The following is a 23,696-nucleotide window of genomic DNA, read 5'->3' as shown; positions in this document are numbered from 1 at the left end:
CTGGAAAGAAAGGCGGCATGACTTGGTGGTTCTCATTTGCAGCCTGGGGCCTCCTGTGATTGAGGTCTGAGGCCATCCTGAAGATGGGGGTGGGGGGCTTTGTTGTGCTTCTGTGAACAATGTGAATCATATTCTCTGTTCACAGTGTGTATTACATACTGTCAAGGTGCCCTGTGCCGTTATGAATGACACTTCATAGGCTGGTGTCGCTTGTGTTGAGACTCTGAGGGTTAGGTTGAACTACAACTGGGCCAGAATCCCTGTATTCATGGTGAGTGGGAAAGAGTGCAGTGAATTAAGTGAATCGCGCCTCTTCTGAACGTTACCCACAAATGACCAAGGACATTTGACTTGGGTGGTCATTGTACACAGGCGTCCTCAGTTCCTCCATTACTGTTTGCTGTGGCTAAAGTCATTTTTAGAGAAAATAATCTAAACGGCCTGTTTCCTCTTCTGGCCTCTCTAAGGTGTTCACCTCAAGGTTTGCTCAACAGGCAAGACCTCAAAGCTAGAGGAAGGGCAATCTTGTAGTCATTCCCAGGATGTGGCATTTGTGACCCAGTCAGCCTTCCTGTTGATTCTGATGGCCATAGTCTTCACTGCTTGCCAATATTTGCTGCTGCTGAGGCAAGGCTGGTGCTCCCAGGAAATTAGGAGAGAGATGGTAGAGCCCATATAGGGTTGTCATTTTAATTTTCTAACAAGACAGGGATATCGGGGCCTTTATTTGGAACCACATTTTGAGGTTTTATTTAGGTATGTTTGTACTATTTGGTGAGTTTGGACATAGGGATCAAGCTCTTAAATGGTCACATGTGACATACACTTATCTCTCACCCGTATACAGGTCAGGCAAAACCAGGCATACAGATGTGAATATGCAAAACACAGAGTTGACTCTCTATTTTTCTTAATAAGTATTTTACATATTTTAAAATATTTTTAATGACTTTTCACAAAGCGAGTAAGGGAGGGAGAGAGAGAGAGAGAGAGAGAGAGAGAGAGAGAGAGAGAGAGAGAGAAATGGTGATATTAGAAAGAAACATCAAGCAGCTGCCTCCTGCACGTCACCTACAGGGCATCCAGGCAGGCACGTGCCTTGAGCTGGAATGGAAACAGTGACCTTTTAGGGCAAGGGTTGGTGCTCAAACATCTGAGGTTCACTGGCCAGGAAAGAGTTTATTCTTGTTTTTTATTATTTTTAAATTATTGTAGTAATTTTCATGCCAACAGCTCTACACCTACTTGTGCCACACCCTGTAGTTACCTCCTGCCCTTTTGTAATCTCTCCTTCTGCCTTCCCAAGCCCTAAATGCAGTCATTGATTATCCTTCCTTTACCAGATTAGTTATTATTTTTTTAAGATTAGTTAATATTTTTCATAATTTCAGAAGCACTATAAGGGGTACACAAATATTGCTTTCCTTCATGCTACACAGTTATTTTGAGATTCGACACGAATGCTTATGTGAATAGTTAATTATTTTTTATGGCTGAGTCATACTGTGTTCTGTGAATAACCAGTTTACCTATTGATCTGTCTATGGTTTTAGTTCTTTCCAGGTTTGGGATATTAAAAATAAATCTGCTGGGAATAATCCCTTCAGTTCTTTATATAGAGGTATGTTTTACTTATCAAACTGATGCAGTGTAGGTGAATGTTTTACCTGTTAGTATATGCAGAACTGTGTTCTAAAATGGTCTCATTCCCTTTGGCTTTCCACCCACCCACAGTCATGAAATTTCTCATTTTTCCACAAACCTGCCAGCACATGTGATATTTAATCTTTTTAATAATAGGCCGAGAAATGAGTGTAGTGTTAACTTGCTTTGTTTTAATTCCATTTTCCTAACAAATTTTTTAAAAATTTTTCCCCCCAATAAATATTTATGGTGAACGTTTTTTCATGCAATTATTTACACTGTATTTGTCTTCTTTGTTGAAATGGCTGGTCAGCAGAGGAGTGCAAGAATCAAGTCAAAGATTTGAAATGCGAAGAAGCAAAAAACACACAACCGGAAAAGCAAAAATGAAAAAAGAATCCGAAAATACGAAGATAGTGTAAGGAGCCTCTGGGACAGCTTCAAGCATACCAACATCAGAATTATAGGGGTGCCAGAAGATGAGAGAGAGCAAGATATTGAAATCCTATTTGAAGAAAAAATGACAGAAAACTTCCCCCACCTGGTGAAAGAAATGGACTTACAGGTCCAGGAAGCGCAGAGAACCCCAAACAAAAGGAATCCAAAGAGGACCACACCAAGACACAGCATCTTTAAAATGCCAAGAGCAAAAGACAAAGAGAAAATCCTAAAAGCAGCAAGAGAAAGAAACTCAGTTACCTACAAGGGAATACCCATATGACTGTCAGCTGATTTCTCAACAGAAACTTTGCAGGCCAGAAGGGAATGGCAAGAAATATTCAAAGTGATGAATACCAAGAACCTACAACCAAGATTACTTTATCCAGCAAAGCTATCATTCAGAACTGAAGGTCAGATACAGAGCTTCACAGATAAGGAAAAGCTAAAGGAGTTCATCACCACCAAACCAGGATTATATGAAATGCTGAAAGGTATCCTTTAAGAAGAGGAAGAAGAAGAAAAAGGTAAAGATACAAATTATGAACAACAAACATGCATCTATCAACAAGTGAATCTAAGAATCAAGTGAACAAATAATCTGGTGATCATAATAGAATGAGGGACATAGAAAGGGAATGGACTGACTATTCTTGGTGGGGAGAGGGGTGTGAGAGATGCGGGAAGAGACTGGACAAAACTCGTGCACCTATGGATGAGGACAATGGGTGGGGAGTGAGGGAGGAGGGTGGGGCAGGAACTGGAAGGAGGGGAGTTATGGCGGGCAGAAAGAGGAACAAATGTAATAATCTGAACAATAAAGATTTAATTAAAAAAACATGAGGAAAGAGGTGGACACAAGAACATAGTGTTGAGAGTAGCTTATCTTATCTTGCAATTTGAAAAGAAGGGCTTTGAATCAGAGGAGCTAACAATCTTGCAGTTTAATTACCAGCTGCATCTCATTGATTATGGACGGCTACAGCAAGGAAAAAGAAAGGCCCTTTTGCTGTCCTTACAGGTAGGAACTCTATCAATGATGAGATACGCACCCCTGTGGTTGTGCTGTACAAGACTCCATCCGTCATAGCAGCCTAAGGGAGATTCTCTGCTGAATTTGGAGAAGCAAGTTTCCATGTTGTGAGAGGGGAGCATGGCTTGGACCTGAAGGATACATTCCAAGGGCTGAGAATAGCTGCTGGCCAACAACCACCGGAAAACAGGGGCTTGGTTCTACACCCAAAAGAAATGGAATTCTGCCCTATCTGGTTTGGATCAGTGGATGGAGCATCAACTTCTGGACTGAAGGGTCCTGGGTTTGATCCTGAGCAAGGGCACATGCCCGTTGTGCGCTCCATCCCCAGTAAGAGGAGTGCAGGAAACAGCCAATCAATGATTCTCTCTCATCATTGATGTTTCTCATTCTCTTTCCCTCTCCCTTCCTCCCTGAAATCAACAAAAGCATTTAAAGAAAGAAACAGTTCTGTCAAACAAACACATACACACAAAAAACACATGAACTTAGAAATGAACCCTGAATTTTCCATGAGATGGTGGTCTCTGCCAACACTTTGAATTCAATCAGTATGACCCTGGGCAAAAGTCCCAAAGAGCCTATAGCTGAACTACTTCACTATGAAACTCATATAGTAAAGGTGTGTGTCCTAAGCTGCCATGTATGTCCAGCTGGTTACACCAAAATAGGAAACAAATGCCCTGTTCCTCATTCATGTTAGTCACCCCATGGGCATTGCTAGCCTTGTACCTAACTTCCACATTTCTTTGTTAAAAGTGAAACACATTTTAGAGTTATTGTATGGTCTCTTCTTTTTTCTAAGGAACACTGACGTCAAAACTGCCTACATGCTGTTCGTACTGGTCTCCATGAGATCTCAAGAGTTTTTGCTTAACAATGATTTCCTCTGTGCCAGAAGCCGATCCACCCTTGCTGCTTGACACAGTCGCTGCAGGGAAGAAACATCTGCACAGCTTATGTTTCGAGGGACCTGGCGTATATGGCATGTTTGCTCCCCCTCTTAACACTATGTGTTTTAAACTGGACCACCTCCCAGAGAAAGGTTGTTTCCCCAGGTGAGGATTTTTCCCTGGAGTTAGGGAGGGAATAAAACCCCTTAACTAAGTGCCAGGCGGGTAATGAATCGCTTTAAATATGAAAAATCACCCTTAAGCTACATAATCTTTACTTGTGATAATCTCCTTCAGTTACTTCCTTGTAGCTTAATAAAACAATAGGTAACCTCGGAATGGAGATAAGAAACGCCCTAACCTTTGGAATAGAATTGATAGGATTAAAATCAACTGGTATAAATACAGATGCAACAAGACAAGAAACACAGAACTTGCCTGGAGATCCTGGCTACAGAACCTGGCTAGGCTGCTGGTGCTGTGAGGATAAATCCCAGCACTGTTAACTCAGAGGTGCCCAGGGTGCGGGCAGGGAGCTGGGGTAGGGGCCGCTGTGGCGTTGGGTGCTCCCCCGGCTTAACCAGCCTTGGGTCCTCCTCAGGTCTTGGATGTGCTAGTGCCTCTGGCTGAGGCCTGCTAACCAGCCTCTCCCAGGTCTTCGCCTGCAGGGCCTGTTCTCGCTTGCTCCCTCCTCCGGCTGCTCTCCCTCCCCCTGCTCCCAGGACGGCAGGATGGCTGTGCAGGGCACCCCGCGCTTCCTCCTGACCTTCGATTTTGACGAGACCATCGTGGACCAAGACAGCGACGACTCCATCCTGCGCACCGCGCCAGGCCAGCGGCTGCCAGAGAGCCTGCGCGCCACCTACCGCGAGGGCTGCTACAACGAGTACATGCAAAGGGTGTTCCAGTACCTGGGCGAGCAGGGTGTGCAGCCGCGGGACCTGCGTGCTGTCTACGAGGCCATCCCCCTGTCCCCGGGCATGGGCGACCTGCTGCAGTTTGTGGCCAAGCAGGGAGCCTGCTTCGAGGTGATCGTCATCTCCGATGCCAACACCTTCGGCGTGGAGAGCGCGCTGCGCGCCGCCGGCCACCTGGGCCTGTTCCGCCGCATCCTCAGCAACCCGTCCGGGCCCGACGCGCGGGGGCTGCTGGCGCTGCGGCCCTTCCACTCCCACAGCTGCGCGCGGTGCCCCAGCAACATGTGCAAGCACAAGGTGCTCAGCGACTACCTGCGCGAGCGCGCCCAGGACGGCGTGCACTTCCAGCGCCTCTTCTACGTGGGCGACGGCGCCAATGACTTCTGCCCCCTGGGGCTGCTGGCCGGCGGCGACGTGGCCTTCCCGCGCCGCGGCTACCCCATGCACCGCCTGATCCAGGAAGCACAGAAGGCCGAGCCCAGCTCCTTCCCTGCCACCGTGGTGCCCTGGGACACCGCCCAGGAGGTGCGCCTCCATCTGCAGCAGGTGCTGAGGGTGTGCTGAGACAGCGGCCTGCAGGGGGTGCCCCGACCAGGAGTGACGAAGGAAGATCCGGAAAGACAATCTAGTCTTTGTTGTTCTTTTTTAAAAATTAAATCTTTAGTGTTCAGATTAAAAAAAAAATAAAATAGAAACTCTGGCCCTACCCAGTTTGGCTCAGTGGCTCGAGTATGGCCTGCGGACTGAAAGGTCCCGAGTTCATTACCGGTCAAGGGCATGCACCTTGCTTGCGGGCACATCCCCAGTAGGCGGTGTGCAGGTGGCAGCTGATAGATGTTTCTCTCTCATTGATGTTTCCAACTCTCTATCTCTCTTCCTCTCTGTAAAATATCAATGAAATATATTTTATAAAATCATCATAATAATAAAAAAAACCCTCTGAGGCCTGGAGTGGTTCCATTGTTTGACTGTCCTCCCACGTACACAAAGGTTGCAATTCCTGGTGGAGCCACAATACAGGTTCCTGGCTGGATGCCCAGACGGTGGGTAAGGGTGGGGAGGAGGCTCCCCACCTGTGTTTTTCTCTCTCCCTTTCATTTTCTCCCTCAAAGTAAAATTTAAAAAATGTAACTATCTACATATCCACTTAGATTTGTGGTCTTCAGGAATAATTGACATAATTTTTACCTTAGGGAGCATTCTGAGCTTCATGGAGACTGAAGTAATATCTCCAAATCAGGGCTCCGTTGCAGACAACACTCCCCATAACCCTGCCACCAGCCACCAAAACCGAAGGTTGTCTTTTTCCGCAGCCATTCGGGGGCCCCAACCCCAATATGCTCAATGGCCTGGCAGTGACTGCGATCCTAATGCCACCTGCGCGGCCTGGAAAGTTCCTTACCCAAAGTGCAATGAGCCTAATGATGGCTGTGTTTAGCCAATGAAAGCCCAGGAGAGGCCCCTGAGCCTGGCGCTCATTGGTTTGGGCCTGACTCCCAGATTAATCGTCCAGGTGGACATTTTTACCTCCTCGTTCTATCGACTTAGAGGGCCCAGTGGGCAGCATCAGGACTAGGACAAGCCGTCAGAGGCAGCGTCCCCGCTGTGCAGGGGGTGTCTGAGGCTTGTTGACCTGCAGCAGGCAGGATTGAGGTCTCCATGCTTCCCGGACTCCTCTCTGCTTACTGAGGTCAACTCAGCCTCACCCCACTTACCCTCCATCCTACCACGCTGTCAGGCCCTGCAACTCGCGTCCTAGCACCCAGAAGAGTGAGTAGCTTGTAGGGGACACAGCATGTGATGGGGCGAAAGCGGGTGATGGGCTGCAGTGCCACTCAGTCAGGCCGTGGGGGTGTGGCTGAGCTGTGAGGACTCGGGAATCCCAGGTCTGTTTTGTGTTTAAAGGCAACAAAGAAGATGAGGCACCTTTTTCTGTGAGGAGTTTTACTTTCATCCTCAGGACGCTGGGGCCCTGGGTGGTTGTGAACAGCAGAGGGACGTTGTCTGAGGTAGGGTTCTAACCATTTCCACAAACTGCTGATGAGAATCACACCTTAAAAGGGAGAGGATAGAAATATGGGACCAGAAGGAGGAGTCTTTTGAAAGATAAGGAACTTGGCAACAGTGTGCACTGAGGACCGACCCTGGGGAAATTCAGGCATCACCCAGTACCTGGGCTGGGCCAGGGCCCTGAGCAGCCTGAGCCCCTGTGTCTTGGAGTGGGTGCCAGGCCGACAACAGACCTTTAGTTCCTACAGGTTCCTGCAGGTGCAGAGCCGCTGAGGGGACTGGGCTGTGGGGATGATGTCAGGGCGTCACACACTTGTGGCCTCGAGGTCGTGGGGTCCTGGGGCTGTCCAGCCTCTGTTCCTGCCCTGGGACCTGGGGACATAAAAACAGACACAAATCCCCGAATCCTAAGTCCATGACTCGGGTTGGATGAAGTGGTCCATGTTTTTCTGGCAAACAGTGGAATGAGATGTGGGAGGTCCTTCCAGGCACAGGTTTCACATGTGGTCGAGGCTCAGAGTGAAGACAGCTGGTTCAGGAACCTGCAGGAATGCATTTCTCTTTGATGGGAACAGGTAAGAAGGGGAGAGGAGTCAGGTGTAGAGGAGCATTGTGACCACACGGTTGTCTGTTCTGCAGGGGATGGGGGCAATGGGAGATTTGGAGCAGCGGAGCCAGGTGATCTGACTCAGGTCTCATGAGATGCCCTGTGGCTGCAGCAAGGAGAACAATATGGGAGACAGGGAGGTGGTGAGTTCGTCTGGGGGAGTGGGATGGTAACTGGCCCCTTATGGTAGCCCTGGAGATGGAAGACACTTGGATCTAGGATTAGTATTTTAGGTGTGGCCACCTGGATTTTCTAATTTTGAGTTTGAAAGAGAGGCAGGGTTGGGTAAGAATCAGAGATGAGATGAAGGTTTGTATTTAGCATCTGGGGATTTGGAAGCACCATCATCTGGCATGAAGACATTCATAGTGGGAAGGTTCATATTCATTGCAGATAAACACAAACAAACACTTATTTTGGCCTGTTAGGGTATGAGATATTTCAGAGAGCAGTTAAAGAGCATCTGGAACTCAGAGGTGTTGTTCAAGATGAAGACGACTCAAAAGGAGTGAAGACCGCCTGGACCAGAGAGGAGTTGTAGATCCTCATTTTATTTTAATTCGAGGCCCGAGGTCCATGGAAAGAAGGTGAGTTTTGGTCTGGTGCATATTTACTTATTAAACACTCACCAGGAATATTCTGGGAGCCTTGGTGTGGCCAGACTGAGTGCAACACCCCAGGATACTCGAAGGCTCACAATATTCCGGGTGAGTGTTTAATAAGTAAATATGCACCAGCCCCAATCTCACCTTGTTTCCATTGACATAGGGCAATGATCGGCAAACTCATTAGTCAACAGAGCCAACTATCAACAGTACTTCTTCAAAATAGACCCACCCAGGCCAAACACTGACTTCTGCGAATGGGCCACGAAATTTCAATCGCACTGTATGTGTGGGCCCGCACGTGGTATTTTGTGGAAGAGCCACACTCAAGGAGCCAAAGAGCCGCATGTGGCTCAAGAGCCATGGTTTGCCGACCACTGACCTAGGGCCTCCAATTAAAATCAAATGAAAATACATCCCTCATATCAGATATTTACATTATGATTAATACAGTAGCAAAATTACAGGTATGAAGTAGCAACCACAGTAATTTTATGCTTGGGGGTCACCACAACATGAGGAACTGTATGAAAGGGTCCTGGCATTAGGAAGGTTGAGATCCACTGGTGAAGGGCATGAGTGGCCGTCTGTGAGACTCACTGGGTATGGGGTGAAGCTTAGGAATCCCTCCTTTAAAAAACTGCTGTTGGAACTACTCTGATATTCTAAGACCGTCTCTTATTCTGTAGGTCAAAACTTTTATTTTCAGACTGTAGAATAACTTTGTTTTTTGCTTGAGTAGAAAAGATAAACTTAATTGCCTGACCTTGAAAGCTAACAATCTAACTGATACACTGATATTGATGCCAGGTGTCTGTATAGATATGACACTCAAGGTTACAGGTGTCTGTATAGATATGACAGATGTTTCCTACATATGATATGTACTCAAGGTTACAAGCCGTCTACAAAAATAACTGACAAAAGGGCCTAAGAAAGATATAAAAAGAGAATCATTCCTCTTTTGGGTGTTCAGAACTTGACAGAGGTAATCTTATTGGAACCTGCACGCAATAAAGATGACTCCAAATTAATGGACTCATTAAGGCGTCTTGTCCAGCTTGCTGATTTTCGATACAACAGGGGTAGAGGGCTATCGGCCATGAGTGTTGAGTGGTGAGGGCTATGACTGGGGATGGGAGATCATGTGCAGCACTGGTGGAGGTGGGCTCTGGATATCTAAGACTTGATGTGGTTCTCAATAGGTGAGGTTGAAGAAAAACACATTTGGGTGGTGGGGGAGGTCTTCATAACAAGACTCAAGGCTCCTTCAATGAGTGTGGACTGTCAGAGTTGGTGTAGAGCAGTGATCGCGAACCTTTTGAGCTCGGCGTGTCAGCATTTTGAAAAACCCTAACTTAACTCTGGTGCCGTGTCACATATACAGATATTTTGATCTTTGCAACCTTAGTAAAAAAGATTTACATTTTTGATATTTATTTTATATATTTAAATGCCATTTAAGACAGAAAAATCAAACAAAAAAATGAGTTTGCGTGTCACCTCTGATATGCGTGTCATAGGTTCGCCATCACTGGTGTAGAACTTAATCCTGTTTGAACTTTCCAAGCAGTCACTAAACCACACATGCTGAGTAATGAGTAGGGAGTCAAGGAGATGACTATGGGGGCTGTGGTTGTGGGAGTGCAAGTGTGAGAGGGGTGTGGGAGAAGGAGTGATGTGTCCTTGGAGAGGGAGTGTGAATTCATGGCCACAGGACACTGGATGTTGCAATAAGGGTGAATGAGGAATGAGTCCATTTTTGGTGCTTACTGGCTGATATGATATAAGATGATATGAGGAATTTTACTGTAATTGTCTGAAAATAGGGGTGTTGTGGTGAGACCTGACAGGTGCAGAGCTGAGGTGTCACATATATGTACACCTCCTATGGTTTTTGAGGGCTGACACATTGATCAATGGGAACGAGATAGCATATATTGCTGTCAGCTGGGCTTGCATGTTTGCAGTGGAATGTGGAAGGGAAATAGAAAGAGAGAGAGAGAAACACATTACACAGGCTGTGAATTAGACATTTGGAGGAGAAGATGAGTAGGAAATACAGTGTTCTCACGAGGGCAAATTTATGTTGCCTTTGAAGATGTGCCCCTGGAAATGAAGCCGTGTGAGAGAAGTGTGGTTCAAAGAATTATGTTGAGCAGGTAGTGCAAGGTGATGGCCTCAACTGCATGGTATCAGAGCCAGATGGGTGAAGCACAAGGCCACGTTTTTTCATGTCTCTGAGGGAGATCTGGGTGATAACAAGATTATTGCCTGAGAAAATAAGTGATAAAGCATTCACATTTTCTTTATGGCCAACATCTCTCTCTTCCCTATGTTGGTGACACCCACTGTATCGACAAGAGGCAATGTGGCCTACATGTGAGGCCCCGAGCTCAGGTATCTACTCTCTGCTCAACTGCCTTTATTGTTGCGGGAAGACACAGTAACAGTAGGAATGTAAGGAGAGAGTGATTTTGATGGGCCAAACGCCTGGTTCTTGTCTGATGAAGTGTAGAGGGAGATTACGGATGTGGAGGGTGGGAAGTATGAAGAACTTGAAATCCTAGGAGAAAAGCTAATCGTGGATTGAACTGTCCCCATTATGACAGAATATGAACTTTGAGGACGTGGCTGTTGTCTTCTCTGAGGAGGAGTGGGGGATCCTTGATGAGGCTCAGAGACTTCTCTACTGCAATGTGATGCTGGAAGTGTTTGCACTCGTCTCATCTGCAGGTAAGACCTTCATGTTTGTCCCAATGTCCTGAGGTGATGTCTACTCTTCCTTTATTCTCAAAGCATAGCTCTCACAGCCACACCATGGCCTCTACTAACATCGCCCACTGTCCTTTCAAATGTGCTGTGGCTGCCAGGGGCGAGCTGTGTGGGGAGTCCTGAGCTCTGGACTCCCCAAGATTCGTTACACCCACTGCCTCAGAAAATGCAATTAGTTTCTGGCAGTCAGGAGTCTTGCAATGAGCTTAATGGGACCCACTTTGAACTTTCTCTTCCTGGGAAGGTGACTCTGTCCTCATGTCTTCCACTTCTATACCATTCATCCAGGTAAGGCGCTTTGTGACAGCCTGTGCCAGGTTATCATCTCTACTTACATGAACCGTAGCTGTACTTGTAACATCCTACATCAATTGTTGTTTGTAATATTTCCTTCCCTGAATACTATGGCATTCCGAATTGCTCTGGGTTAGTGCTGGCTGCTTACCTCCCTTGTATTTCATTAATACTCTGAATATTTAGGTTGTATGTATTTATAGAGTAGAAGGTGCATGGAGAAACCTGTATTTTGTCTCAGGGTGAACTGGCAAGATGGTCTCTGATGAGGCCTGATCCTACTGAGTGGAAACTGGGGGAAAGTTTCACATGAGGGCTTTGTTCAGATCACACCAGGAACCCGCTTGTGTTTGACCATCTTTAGGTGCAGATGCGTTTGTCCACACCTTATTTCTACATTTTCTTTACCATTATTCACATTTTGATGACTGATCATTTCATCTGTATCATCATGTCTTTTGGCTATCTTCACCCTTGTCACTTTTTACATCACCTGTCCCTGGGCACTGCTCCCTGTGCTATATTCTCCTACATGGACCTGCACATGTGGTATGAGGTGCACATACATGCTTAAGTAGTCCTAGAACCTCTGCTCTTGAATTTTATTAGGAATAAGACATAAGCAACCTTCTGTACAAATTGCCCATGTCACCAGCACACAAGCCCTGCTGAACACTGTTAGCAGAAGAAGGAGCTGATGATCATGCTTCAATTCTATGTGGTGCTTGCCATTTTTGTGTCATATTCTTGGTGAGGCTTTCCTTGTTTTATGATATTCAGAGTTCCAGAACTTTACTGGAGCCTTTGATAAATCCTTCCAGCACATCTGTTATTTTCAGACAATTTCATGGAACACATGTATGATGTGTAACCTATTTTTGTAATGGAACTTTCCTCATCACCGTAGTCCACATCCATTTCCTCCTCATTTCTCTGTTTTCAGGTTGTTGTCATAAAACGGATGATGAAGAGGCCTGTTCTGAGCAAAGTGTTTCTGCACAAGGAGAGTCACAGGTCAGGGCGTCTAAGACAGAGCCAGCAACCCAGAGGACCCATGTGTGTAAGCGGTGTTTCTCTGTGTTAAAAGACATTCTGCACCTGACTGAGTCACAGGCAGCATACCTTGAGCAGAAAGCCTTCTTCAATGACACCCGTGTGAGAGACTTCTGTTTCAGTGCAATCCCTCACCAGGAACAGAGGGAAGACAGTAAAAAGAAGAAGCACTGGAAAGAAGCTGTGGACAGGGCCTCGTTTGGGACCAGGTGCAGCTTCTACTTATCAGAGCTGCCCTTATCCAGTCGGGAGGTTGGGGAAGACTTGCCAGCCACCTCAGAGCTTCTCCAGCCCCAGGCCCCTCTCAACACTGAGGAGCCACACAGTGGCAGTGAGATTTCCCAGAACCTTCTTACTGGAAAACGTCACAAACAGTGGGGTCAATGTGGAAATGCTGCCAGCCACAACCAGAAAGTTGTTCAACAGAGCGTCTGCAAGGGAGAAGTGAATTATGCAAGTAACAAATCTGAAAAAAATTTTAGAGGAATCTCTAGCTTCATTCGACATAAGAAAGTTCACAGTGGGGAAAAGCCGTATGAGTGTAGTGATAGTGCGAAGGCCTTCGGATATAAGTTTAACCTGAATCAACACCAGAGACTTCACACTGGAGAAAAGCCCTATGTGTGTAGTGAGTGTGGGAAGTCCTTTAGGTATATCTCTGTTCTTAATCGGCACCAGAGAGTTCACACTGGGGAAAAGCCATATGAGTGTACTGATTGTGGCAAGACTTTCAGTCATAGGTCCAACCTCACTGTACACCAGAGAGGTCACACTGGAGAAAAACCAAAAGAGTGCCATGAATGTGGGCAGTCCTTTAGACAAAGTTGTACCCTTACTAAGCACCAGAGAGTTCACACTGGAGAAAAACATTATGAGTGCAGTGAATGTGGGAAGTCCTTTAGACAAAGATGTACCCTCACTGAACACCAGAGAGTTCACACTGAAGAAAAACCGTATGTGTGTGGTGAATGTGGGCAGTCCTTCAGACGAAGGCGTGCCCTCACTGAACACCAGAGAGTTCACACTGGAGAAAAGCCTTATGAGTGCCGTGAATGTGGGCAGTCCTTTAGATTAAGGTGTACCCTCACTAACCACCAGAGAGTTCACACTGGAGAAAAACCTTTTAAGTGCCATGAATGTCGTAAGTCCTTTAGACAAAGATGTACCCTCACTGAACACAAGAGAGTTCACACTGAAAAAAAACCGTATGTGTGTGGTGAATGTGGGAAGTCCTTCAGACAAAGGCGTGCCCTCACTGAACACCAGAGAGTTCACACTGGAGAAAAGCCTTATGAGTGCCATGAATGTGGGCAATCCTTTATATTAAGGTGTAACCTTACTAACCACCAGAAAGTTCACACTGGAGAAAAACCTTTTAAGTGCTATGAATGTGGGAAGTCCTTTAGACAAAGATTTACCCTTACTGAACACCAGAGAGTTCACACTGGAGAAAAACCTTATGAGTGCAGTGAATGTGGGCAGTCCTTCAGACGAAGGCGTGCCCTCACCGAACATCAGAGAATTCACACTGGAGAAAAACCTTATGAATGCAGTGAATGTGGGAAATCTTTTAGATGCCATGGTACCCTTTTTAACCACAAGAGCATTCACACAGGAGAAAGGGCTCATGAGTGTAGTGAATGTGGGAAAACTTTTAGTCGAAAATCTCACCTCCTTAGACACCTGAATGTTCACAATGGAGAAAAGCTTTGAATGTGCACCGAATACTTGCTTTTTCTCTTTGACAATAACAACGCTGAAGGGGACCCTTTGATACCCATTGAACAGAACATAAACCCCTTTTATCACAACATGCACTCGGCTAGATTCCTCATTAAATTTCAAGTAGAAGTGATGCTTTAGATAACTGCATGGCACTTGCTAAGCTGCTCGGGCCTACTACCCGATTGAGATCAGTGGGAGTATTTCTGGCTGAGGCTATTTCACCTCCACCGCCTGGCTCACCTGAACAGGGTGCCTCAGTCACAACCCCTGCGTGGTCAGGGAAAAGGAATTCTGTGTTCTCACCTCGGCCTGAGCAAACTGTGATTACTCCTAGCGTTTGGCAGGATCTTCATTCCTCTGACTAGGAAATGGAGTTATTGAGGGTTCATCCAGCGCACCCATCCTCAGCTAAGTGCCACCTCTCTCACGAGATCACCTTATGCTGTGATAAATTGTTTCAGTTTCCAGTTCACCAACCTGCAAACCCATTTTATTTTCTAACACATCTCTGGTTTCTGATCTTTTTATCCAGGTGCTTTTACTCATGTACTAGTACCTTTCATTTTGTTGGTCCTATTCATTGCCTGGCTTGATTTGAAAGCACTCTTGGCATCCGTCAGCTTGTACAGGGGAACAGACATTGTGGGAATCCCCAACCTGCTGTGCTCCCGAAGGCAAAGCGTGGAGTCAGAAAATCACTTTGTCCCGTATTCACTTGTAATGCAGTGCTGCCCTAGACCTGGAAAGAAAGGCGGCATGACTTGGTGGTTCTCATTTGCAGCCTGATGCCTCCTGTGATTGAGGTCTGAGGTCATCCTGAAGATGGGGGTGGGGGGCTTTGTTGTCCTTCTGTGAACAATGTGAATGCTATTCTCTGTTTACAGTGTGTATTACATACTGTCAAGGTGCCCTGCGCCGTTATGAATGTCATTTCATAGGCTGGTGTCGCTTGTATTGAGACTCTGAGGGTTAGGTTAAACTACAACTGGGCCAGAATCCCTGTATTCATGGTGAGTGGGAAAGAGTGCAGTGAATTAAGTGAATCGCGCCTCTTCTGAACGTTACCCACAAAGGACTAAGGACGTGTGACTTGTGTGGTCATTGTACACAGGCGTCCTCAGTTCTTCCATCACTGTTTGCTGTGGCTAAAGTCATTTTTAGAGAAAATAATCTAAAGGGTCTGTTTCCTCTTCTGGCCTCTCTAAGGTGTTCACCTCAAGGTTTGCTCAACAGGCCAGACCTCAAAGCTAGAGGAAGGGCAATCTTGTAGTCATTCCCAGGATGTGGCATTTGTGACCCAGTCAGCATTCCTGTTGATTCTGATGGCCATAGTCTTCACTTCTTGCCAATATTTGCTGCCACTGAGGCAAGGCTGGTGCTCCCAGGAAATTAGGAGAGAGATGGTAGAGCCCATATAGGGTTGTCATTTTAATTTTCTAACAAGACAGAGATATCGGGGCCTTCATTTGGAAGCACATTTTGAGGTTTTATTTAGGTATGTTTGTACTATTTGGTGAGCTTGGACATAGGGATCAAGCTCTAAAATGGTCACATGTGACATAAACTTATCTCTCACCCATGTACAGGTTCGGGCAAAACCAGGCATACAGATGTGAATATGCAAATCACAGAGTTGACTCTCCATTTTTCTAAATAAGTATTTTACATATTTTAAAATATTTTTAATGACTTTTCACAAAGCGAGTAAGGGAGAGAGAGAGAGACAGAGAGAGAGAGAGAGAGACAGAGAGAGGGGGGGGAGAGAGAGAGAAATGGTGATATTAGAAAGAAACATCAAGCAGCTGCCTCCCGCACGTCACCTACAGGGCATCCAGGCAGGCACGTGCCTTGAGCTGGAATGGAAACAGTGACCTTTTAGGGCAAGGGATGGTGCTCAAATATCTGAGCTTCACTGGCCAGGGAAGAGTTTATTCTTGTTTTTTATTATTTTTAAATTATTGTAGTAATTTTCATGCCAACAGCTCTACACCTACTTGTGCCACACCCTGTAGTTACCTCCTGCCCTTTTGTAATCTCTCCTTCTGCCTTCCCCAGCCCTAAATGCAGTCATTGATTATCCTTCCTTTACCAGATTAGTTATTATTTTTTTAAGATTAGTTAATATTTTTCATAATTTCAGAAGCACTATAAGGGGTACACAAATATTGCTTTCCTTCATGCTACACAGTTATTTTGAGATTCGACACGAATGCTTATGTGAATAGTTAATTATTTTTTATGGCTGAGTCATACTGTGTTCTGTGAATAACCAGTTTACCTATTGATCTGTCTATGGTTTTAGTTCTTTCCAGGTTTGGGATATTAAAAATAAATCTGCTGGGAATAATCCCTTCAGTTCTTTATATAGAGGTATGTTTTACTTATCAAACTGATGCAGTGTAGGTGAATGTTTTACCTGTTAGTATATGCAGAACTGTGTTCTAAAATGGTCTCATTCCCTTTGCCTTTCCACCCACCCACAGTCATGAAATTTCTCCTTTTTCCACAAACCTGCCAGCACATGTGATGTTTAATCTTTTTAATAATAGGCCGAGAAATGAGTGTAGTGTTAACTTGCTTTGTTTTAATTCCATTTTCCTAACAAATTTTTTAAAAATTTTTTCCCCCCAATAAATATTTATGGTGAACGTTTTTTCATGCAATTATTTACACTGTATTTGTCTTCTTTGTTGAAATGGCTGGTCAGCAGAGGAGTGCAAGAATCAAGTCAAAGATTTGAAATGCGAAGAAGCAAAAAACACCCAACCGGAAAATCAAAATGAAAAAAGAATCCGAAAATACGAAGATAGTGTAAGGAGCCTCTGGGACAGCTTCAAGCGTACCAACATCAGAATTATAGGGGTGCCAGAAGATGAGAGAGAGCAAGATATTGAAATCCTATTTGAAGAAAAAATGACAGAAAACTTCCCCCACCTGGTGAAAGAAATAGACTTACAGGTCCAGGAAGTGCAGAGAACCCCAAACAAAAGGAATCCAAAGAGGACCACACCAAGACACATCATCATTAAAATGCCAAGAGCAAAAGACAAAGAGAAAATCCTAAAAGCAGCAAGAGAAAGAAACTCAGTTACCTACAAGGGAATACCCATATGACTGTCAGCTGATTTCTCAACAGAAACTTTGCAGGCCAGAAGGGAATGGCAAGAAATATTCAAAGTGATGAATACCAAGAACCTACAACCAAGATTACTTTATCCAGCAAAGCTATCATTCAGAACGGAAGGTCAGATACAGAGCTTCACAGATAAGGAAAAGCTAAAGGAGTTCATCACCACCAAACCAGGATTATATGAAATGCTGAAAGGTATCCTTTAAGAAGAGGAAGAAGAAGAAAAAGGTAAAGATACAAATTATGAACAACAAACATGCATCTATCAACAAGTGAATCTAAGAATCAAGTGAACAAATAATCTGGTGATCATAATAGAATCAGGGGCATAGAAAGGGAATGGACTGACTATTCTTGGTGGGGAGAGGGGTGTGGGAGATGCGGGAAGAGACTGGACAAAAATTGTGCACCTATGGATGAGGACAGTGGGTGGGGAGTGAGGGCGGAGGGTGGGGCGGGAACTGGGAGGAGGGGAGTTATGGGGGGCAAAAAGAGGAACAAATGTAATAATCTGAACAATAAAGATTTAATTAAAAAAAACATGAGGAAGGAGGTGGATACAAGAACATAGTGTTGAGAGTAGCTTATCTTGCAATTTGAAAAGAAGGGCTTTGAATCAGAGGAGCTAACAATCTTGCAGTTTAATTACCAGCTGCATCTCATTGATTATGGACGGCTACAGCAAGGAAAAAGAAAGGCCCTTTTGCTGTCCTTACAGGTAGGATCTCTAACAATGATGAGATACGCACCCCTGTGGTTGTGTTGTACAAGACTCCATCCGTCATAGCAGCCTAAGGGAGATTCTCTGCTGAATTTGGAGAAGCAAGTGTCCATGTTGTGAGAGGGGAGCATGGCTGGGACCTGAAGGATACACTACAGGGGCTGAGAATAGCTGCCGGCCAACAACCACCGGAAAACAGGGACTTGGTTCTACACCCAAAAGAAACGGAATTCTGCCCTATCTGGTTTGGATCAGTGGATGGAGCATCAACTTGTGGACTGAAGGGTCCTGGGTTTGATCCTGATCCAGGGCACATGCCCGTTGTGGGCTCCATCCCCAGTAAGAGCAGTGCAGGAAACAGCCAATCAATGATTCTCTCTCATCATTGATGTTCCTCACTCTGTTTCCCTCTCCCTTCCTCTCTGAAATCAACAAAAGCATTTAAATAAAGAAACAGTTCTGTCAAACAAACACATACACACAAAAAACACATGAACTTAGAAATGAACCCTGAATTTTCCATGAGATGGTGGTCTCTGCCAACACTTTGAATTCAATTAGTATGACCCTGGGCAAAAGTCCCAAAGAGCCTATAGCTGAAGTACTTCACTATGAAACTCATATAGTAAAGGTGTGTGTCCTAAGCTGCCATGTATGTCCAGCTGGTTACACCAAAATAGGAAACAAATGCCCTGTTCCCCATTCATGTTAGTAACCCCATGGACATTGCTAGCCTTGTACCTAACTTCCACATTTCTTTGTTAAAAGTGAAACACATTTTAGAGTTATTGTATGGTCTCTTCTTTTTTCTAAGGAACACTGACGTCAAAACTGCCTACATGCTGCTCGTACTGGTCTCCATGAGATCTCAAGAGTTTTTGCTTAGCAATGATTTCCTCTGTGCCAGAAGCCGATCCACCCTTGCTGCTTGACACAGTCGCTGCAGGGAAGAAACATCTGCACAGCTTATGTTTCGAGGGACCTGGCATATATGGCATGTTTGCTCCCCCTCTTAACACTATGTGTTTTAAATTGGACCACCTCCCAGAGAAAGGTTGTTTCCCCAGGTGAGGATTTTTCCCTGGAGTTAGGGAGGGAATAAACCCCTTAACTAAGAGCCAGGCGGGTAATGAATCGCTTTAAATATGAAAAATCACCCTTAAGCTACATAATCTTTACTTGTGATAATCTCTCTCAGTTACTTCCTTGTAGCTTAATAAAACAATAGGGTAACCTTGGAATGGAGATAAGAAACGCCCTAACCTTTGGAATAGAAATGATAGGATTAAAATCAACTGGTATAAATACAGATGTAACAAGACAAGAAACACAGAACTTGTCTGGAGATCCTGGCTACAGAACCTGGCTAGGCTGCTGGTCCTCTGAGGATAAATCCCAGCACTGTTAACTCAGAGGTGCCCAGGGTGCGGGCAGGGAGCTGGGGTAGGCGCCGCTGTGGCGTTGGGTGCTCCCCGGGCTTAACCAGCCTTGGGTCCTCCTCAGGTCTTGGATGTGCTAGTGCCTCTGGCTGAGGCCTGCTAACCAGCCTCTCCCAGGTCTTCGCCTGCAGGGCCTGCTCTCGCTTGCTCCCTCCTCCGGCTGCTCTCCCTCCCCCTGCTCCCAGGACCGCAGGATGGCTGTGCAGGGCACCCTGCGCTTCCTCCTGACCTTCGATTTTGACGAGACCATCGTGGACCAAGACAGCGACGACTCCATCCTGCGCACCGCGCCAGGCCAGCGGCTGCCAGAGAGCCTGCGCGCCACCTACCGCGAGGGCTGCTACAACGAGTACATGCAAAGGGTCTTCAGGTACCTGGGCGAGCAGGGTGTGCAGCCCCGGGACCTGCGTGCTGTCTATGAGGCCATGCCCCTGTCCCCGGGCATGGGCGACCTGCTGCAGTTTGTGGCCAACCAGGGAGCCTGCTTCGAGGTGATCGTCATCTCCGATGCCAACACCTTCGGCGTGGAGAGCGCGCTGCGCGCCGCCGGCCACCTGGGCCTGTTCCGCCGCATCCTCAGCAACCCGTCCGGGCCCGACGCGCGGGGGCTGCTGGCGCTGCGGCCCTTCCACTCCCACAGCTGCGCGCGGTGCCCCAGCAACATGTGCAAGCACAAGGTGCTCAGCGACTACCTGCGCGAGCGCGCCCAGGACGGCGTGCACTTCCAGCGCCTCTTCTACGTGGGCGACGGCGCCAATGACTTCTGCCCCCTGGGGCTGCTGGCCGGCGGCGACGTGGCCTTCCCGCGCCGCGGCTACCCCATGCACCGCCTGATCCAGGAAGCACAGAAGGCCGAGCCCAGCTCCTTCCCTGCCACCGTGGTGCCCTGGGACACCGCCCAGGAGGTGCGCCTCCATCTGCAGCAGGTGCTGAGGGTGTGCTGAGACAGCGGCCTGCAGGGGGTGCCCCGACCAGGAGTGAGGAAGGAAGATCGGGAAAGACAATCTAGTCTTTGTTGTTCTTTTTTAAAAATTAAATCTTTAGTGTTCAGATTTTTTAAAAAAATAAAATAGAAACTCTGGCCCTACCCAGTTTGGCTCAGTGGCTCGAGTATGGCCTGCGGACTGAAAGGTCCCGAGTTCATTTCCGGGCAAGGGCATGCACCTTGCTTGCGGGCACATCGCCAGTAGGGGGTGTGCAGGTGGCAGCTGATAGATGTTTCTCTCTCATTGATGTTTCCAACTCTCTATCTCTCTTCCTCTCTGTAAAATATCAATGAAATATATTTTATAAAATCATCATCATAATAAAAAAACCCTCTGAGGCCTGGAGTGGTTCCGTTGTTTGACTGTCCTCCCACGTACACAAAGGTTGCAATTCCTGGTGGAGCCACAAGACAGGTTCCTGGCTGGATGCCCAGACGGTGGGTAAGGGTGGGGAGGAGGCTCCCCACCTGTGTTTTTCTCTCTCCCTGTCATTTTCGCCCTCAAAATAAAATTTTAAAAATGTAACTATCTACATATCCACTTAGATTTGTGGTCTTCAGGAATAATTGACATAATTTTTACCTAAGGGAGCATTCTGACCTTCATGGAGACTGAAGTAATATCTCCAAATAAGGGCTCCGTTGCAGACAACACTCCCCTTAACCCTGCCACCAGCCACCAAAACCGAAGGTTGTCTTTTCCCGCAGCCATTCGGGGGCCCCAACCCCAATATGCTCAATGGCCTGGCAGTGACTGGGATCCTAATGCCACCTGCGCGGCCTGGAAAGTTCCTTACCCAAAGGGCAATGCGCCTAATGATGGCTGCATTTAGCCAATGAAAGCCCAGGAGAGGCCCCTGAGCCTGGCGCTCATTGGTTTGGGCGTGACTCCCAGATTAATCCTCCAGGTGGACATTTTTACCTCCTCGTTCTATCGACTTAGAGGGCCCAGTGGGCAGCATCAGGACTAGGACAAGCCATCAGAGGCAGCGTTCCCGCTGTGCAGGCGGTGTCTGAGGCTTGTTGACTTGCAGCAGGCCGGATTGAGGTCTCCATGCTTCCCGGACTCCTTTCTGCTTACTGAGGTCAACTCAGCCTCACCCCATTTACCCTCCATCCTACCATGCTGTCAGGCACTGCAGCTCGCCTCCCAGCACCCAGAACAGTGAGTAGCTTGTAGGTGACACAATATGTGATGGGGTGAAAGAGGGTGACAGGGTGCAATGCCACTCAGTCAGGCCGTGGGGGTGTGGCTGAGCTGTGAGGACTCTGGTAACCCAGGTCTGTTTTGTGTTTAAAGGCAACAAAGAAGATGAGGCAAAGTTTTGTGTGAGGAGTTTTACGTTCATCCTCAGGACGCTGGGGCCATGGGTGGTTGTGAACAGCAGAGGGACGTTATCTGAGGTAGGATTCCAAACATTTCCCCAAACTGCTGATAAGAATCACACCTTAAATGGGAGAGGAGAGGAGTTAGGGGTGGGAAGGAGGAGTGCTGTGAAAGATAAGGAACTTGACAAGAGTGTGCACTGAGCACCAAGCCCTGGAGGAATGCAGGCATCACCCAGCACCAGGGCGGGGCCAGGGCCCTGAGCAGCCTGAGGCTCCGGGTCCTGGGGTGGGTTCCTGGCCCTCAACAGACCTTTAGATCCTACATGTTCCTGCAGTTGCAGAGCCACATAAGGGTCTGGGTTGTGGAGCTGTTTTCAGGGCCTCACACTCTCGTGGCCTCTGAGGTTGAGGTGTCCTGGGGCTATCCGCCCCTTTTCCTGCCCTGGGACCTGCAGATACTCAGTCCAGAATTCTAAGTCCATGACTAAGGTTGTATGAAGTGGTCCATGTTTTTCTGGCAAAAAGTGGAATGAGATGTAGGAGGTCCTTCCAGGCACAGGTTTCACATGTGGTCGAGGCTCAGAGTGAGGACAGCTGGTTCTGGAACCTGCAGGAATGCATTTCTCTTTGATGGGAACAGGTAAGAATGGGAGCGGAGTCAGGTGTAGAGGAGCATTGTGACCACACGGTTGTCTGTTCTGCAGGGGATGGGGGCAATGGGAGATTTGGAGCAGCGGAGGCAGGTGATCTGACTCAGGTCTCATTAGACGCCCTGTGGCTGCAGCATGGAGAGCAATATGGGTGATAGGGAGGTGGTGAGATCCTCTGGGAGAGTGGGATGGTAACTGGCCCCTTATGGTAGCCCTGGAGATGGAAGACACACTTGGATCTGGGATTAGTATTTTAGGTGTGGCCACCTGCATTTTCTAATTTTGAGTTTGAAAGAGGGGCAGGGTGGGGTAAGAGTCAGAGATGAGATGAAGGTTTGTATTTAGCATCTGGGGATTTGGAAGCACCATCATCTGGCATGAAGACATTCATAGTGGGAAGGTTCATATTCATTGCAGATAAACATGAACAAACACTTGTTTGTGCCTGTTAGGGTATGAGGTATTTGAGAGAGCAGTTAAAGAGCATCTAGGACTCGGAGGACTTGTTCAAGATGAAGACGACTCAAAAGGAGTGAAGACCGCCTGGACCAGAGAGGAGTTGTAGATCCTCATTTTATTTTAATTCGAGGCCCGAGGTCCATGGAAAGAAGGTGAGTTTGGGTCTGGTGCATATTTACTTATTAAACACTCACCAGGAATATTCTGTGAGCCTTGGTGTGGCCAGACTGAGTGCAACACCCCAGAATACTCGAAGGCTCACAATATTCCGGGTGAGTGTTTAATAAGTAAATATGCACCAGCCCCATTCTCACCTTGTTTCCGTCGACAGAGGGCAATGATCGGCAAACTCATTAGTCAACAGAGCCAAATATCAACAGTACTTCTTCAAAATAGACCCACCCAGGCCAAACACTGACTTCTGCGAATGGGCCACGAAGTTTCAATCGCACTGTATGTGTGGGCCCGCACGTGGTATTTTGTGGAAGAGCCACACTCAAGGAGCCAAAGAGCCGCATGTGGCTCAAGAGCCATGGTTTGCCGACCACTGACCTAGGGCCTCCAATTAAAATCAAATGAAAATACATCCCTCATATCAGATATTTACATTATGATTAATACAGTAGCAAAATTACAGGTATGAAGTAGCAACCACAGTAATTTTATGCTTGGGGGTCACCACAACATGAGGAACTGTATGAAAGGGACGTGGCATTAGGAAGGTTGAGATCCACTGGTGAAGGACATGAGTGGCCGTCTGTGAGACTCACTGGGTATGGGGTGAAGCTTAGGAATCCCTCCTTTAAAAAACTGCTGTTGGAACTACTCTGATATTCTAAGACCGTCTCTTACTCTGTAGGTCAGAACTTTTATTTTCAGACTATAGAATAACTTTGTCTTTTGCTTGAGTAGAAAAGATAAACTTAATTGCCTGACCTTGAAAGCTAACAATCTAACTGATACGCTGATATTGATGCCAGGTGTCTGTA

General features: G+C 46.7%; 1 protein-coding gene and 2 pseudogenes across 1 annotated transcript; all 3 read left to right on the top strand.

Moving 5' to 3' along the window:
* Positions 1-4,616: 4,616 nt before the first annotated feature.
* On the top strand, positions 4,617-5,489 carry LOC132216467 (phosphoethanolamine/phosphocholine phosphatase-like; annotated as a pseudogene).
* A 6,691-nt stretch (positions 5,490-12,180) lies between these two features.
* Positions 12,181-13,796, top strand: LOC132217225 (gastrula zinc finger protein XlCGF64.1-like; the record flags this gene model as incomplete). Its single annotated transcript, XM_059667308.1, has 3 exons — positions 12,181-12,230; positions 12,392-13,137; positions 13,474-13,796. Coding segments are annotated over exons 1-3 (1,119 nt in total), but the record flags the coding sequence as incomplete, so codon positions are not given.
* A 5,559-nt stretch (positions 13,797-19,355) lies between these two features.
* Positions 19,356-20,228, top strand: LOC132216466 (phosphoethanolamine/phosphocholine phosphatase-like; annotated as a pseudogene).
* The last annotated feature ends 3,468 nt before the right edge of the window (positions 20,229-23,696 follow it).

Source organism: Myotis daubentonii, chromosome 15 (assembly GCF_963259705.1).
Source record: "Myotis daubentonii chromosome 15, mMyoDau2.1, whole genome shotgun sequence".
NCBI classification, from domain to species: domain Eukaryota; kingdom Metazoa; phylum Chordata; class Mammalia; order Chiroptera; family Vespertilionidae; genus Myotis; species Myotis daubentonii.
This window is presented reverse-complemented; position numbering and strand designations above follow the sequence as displayed.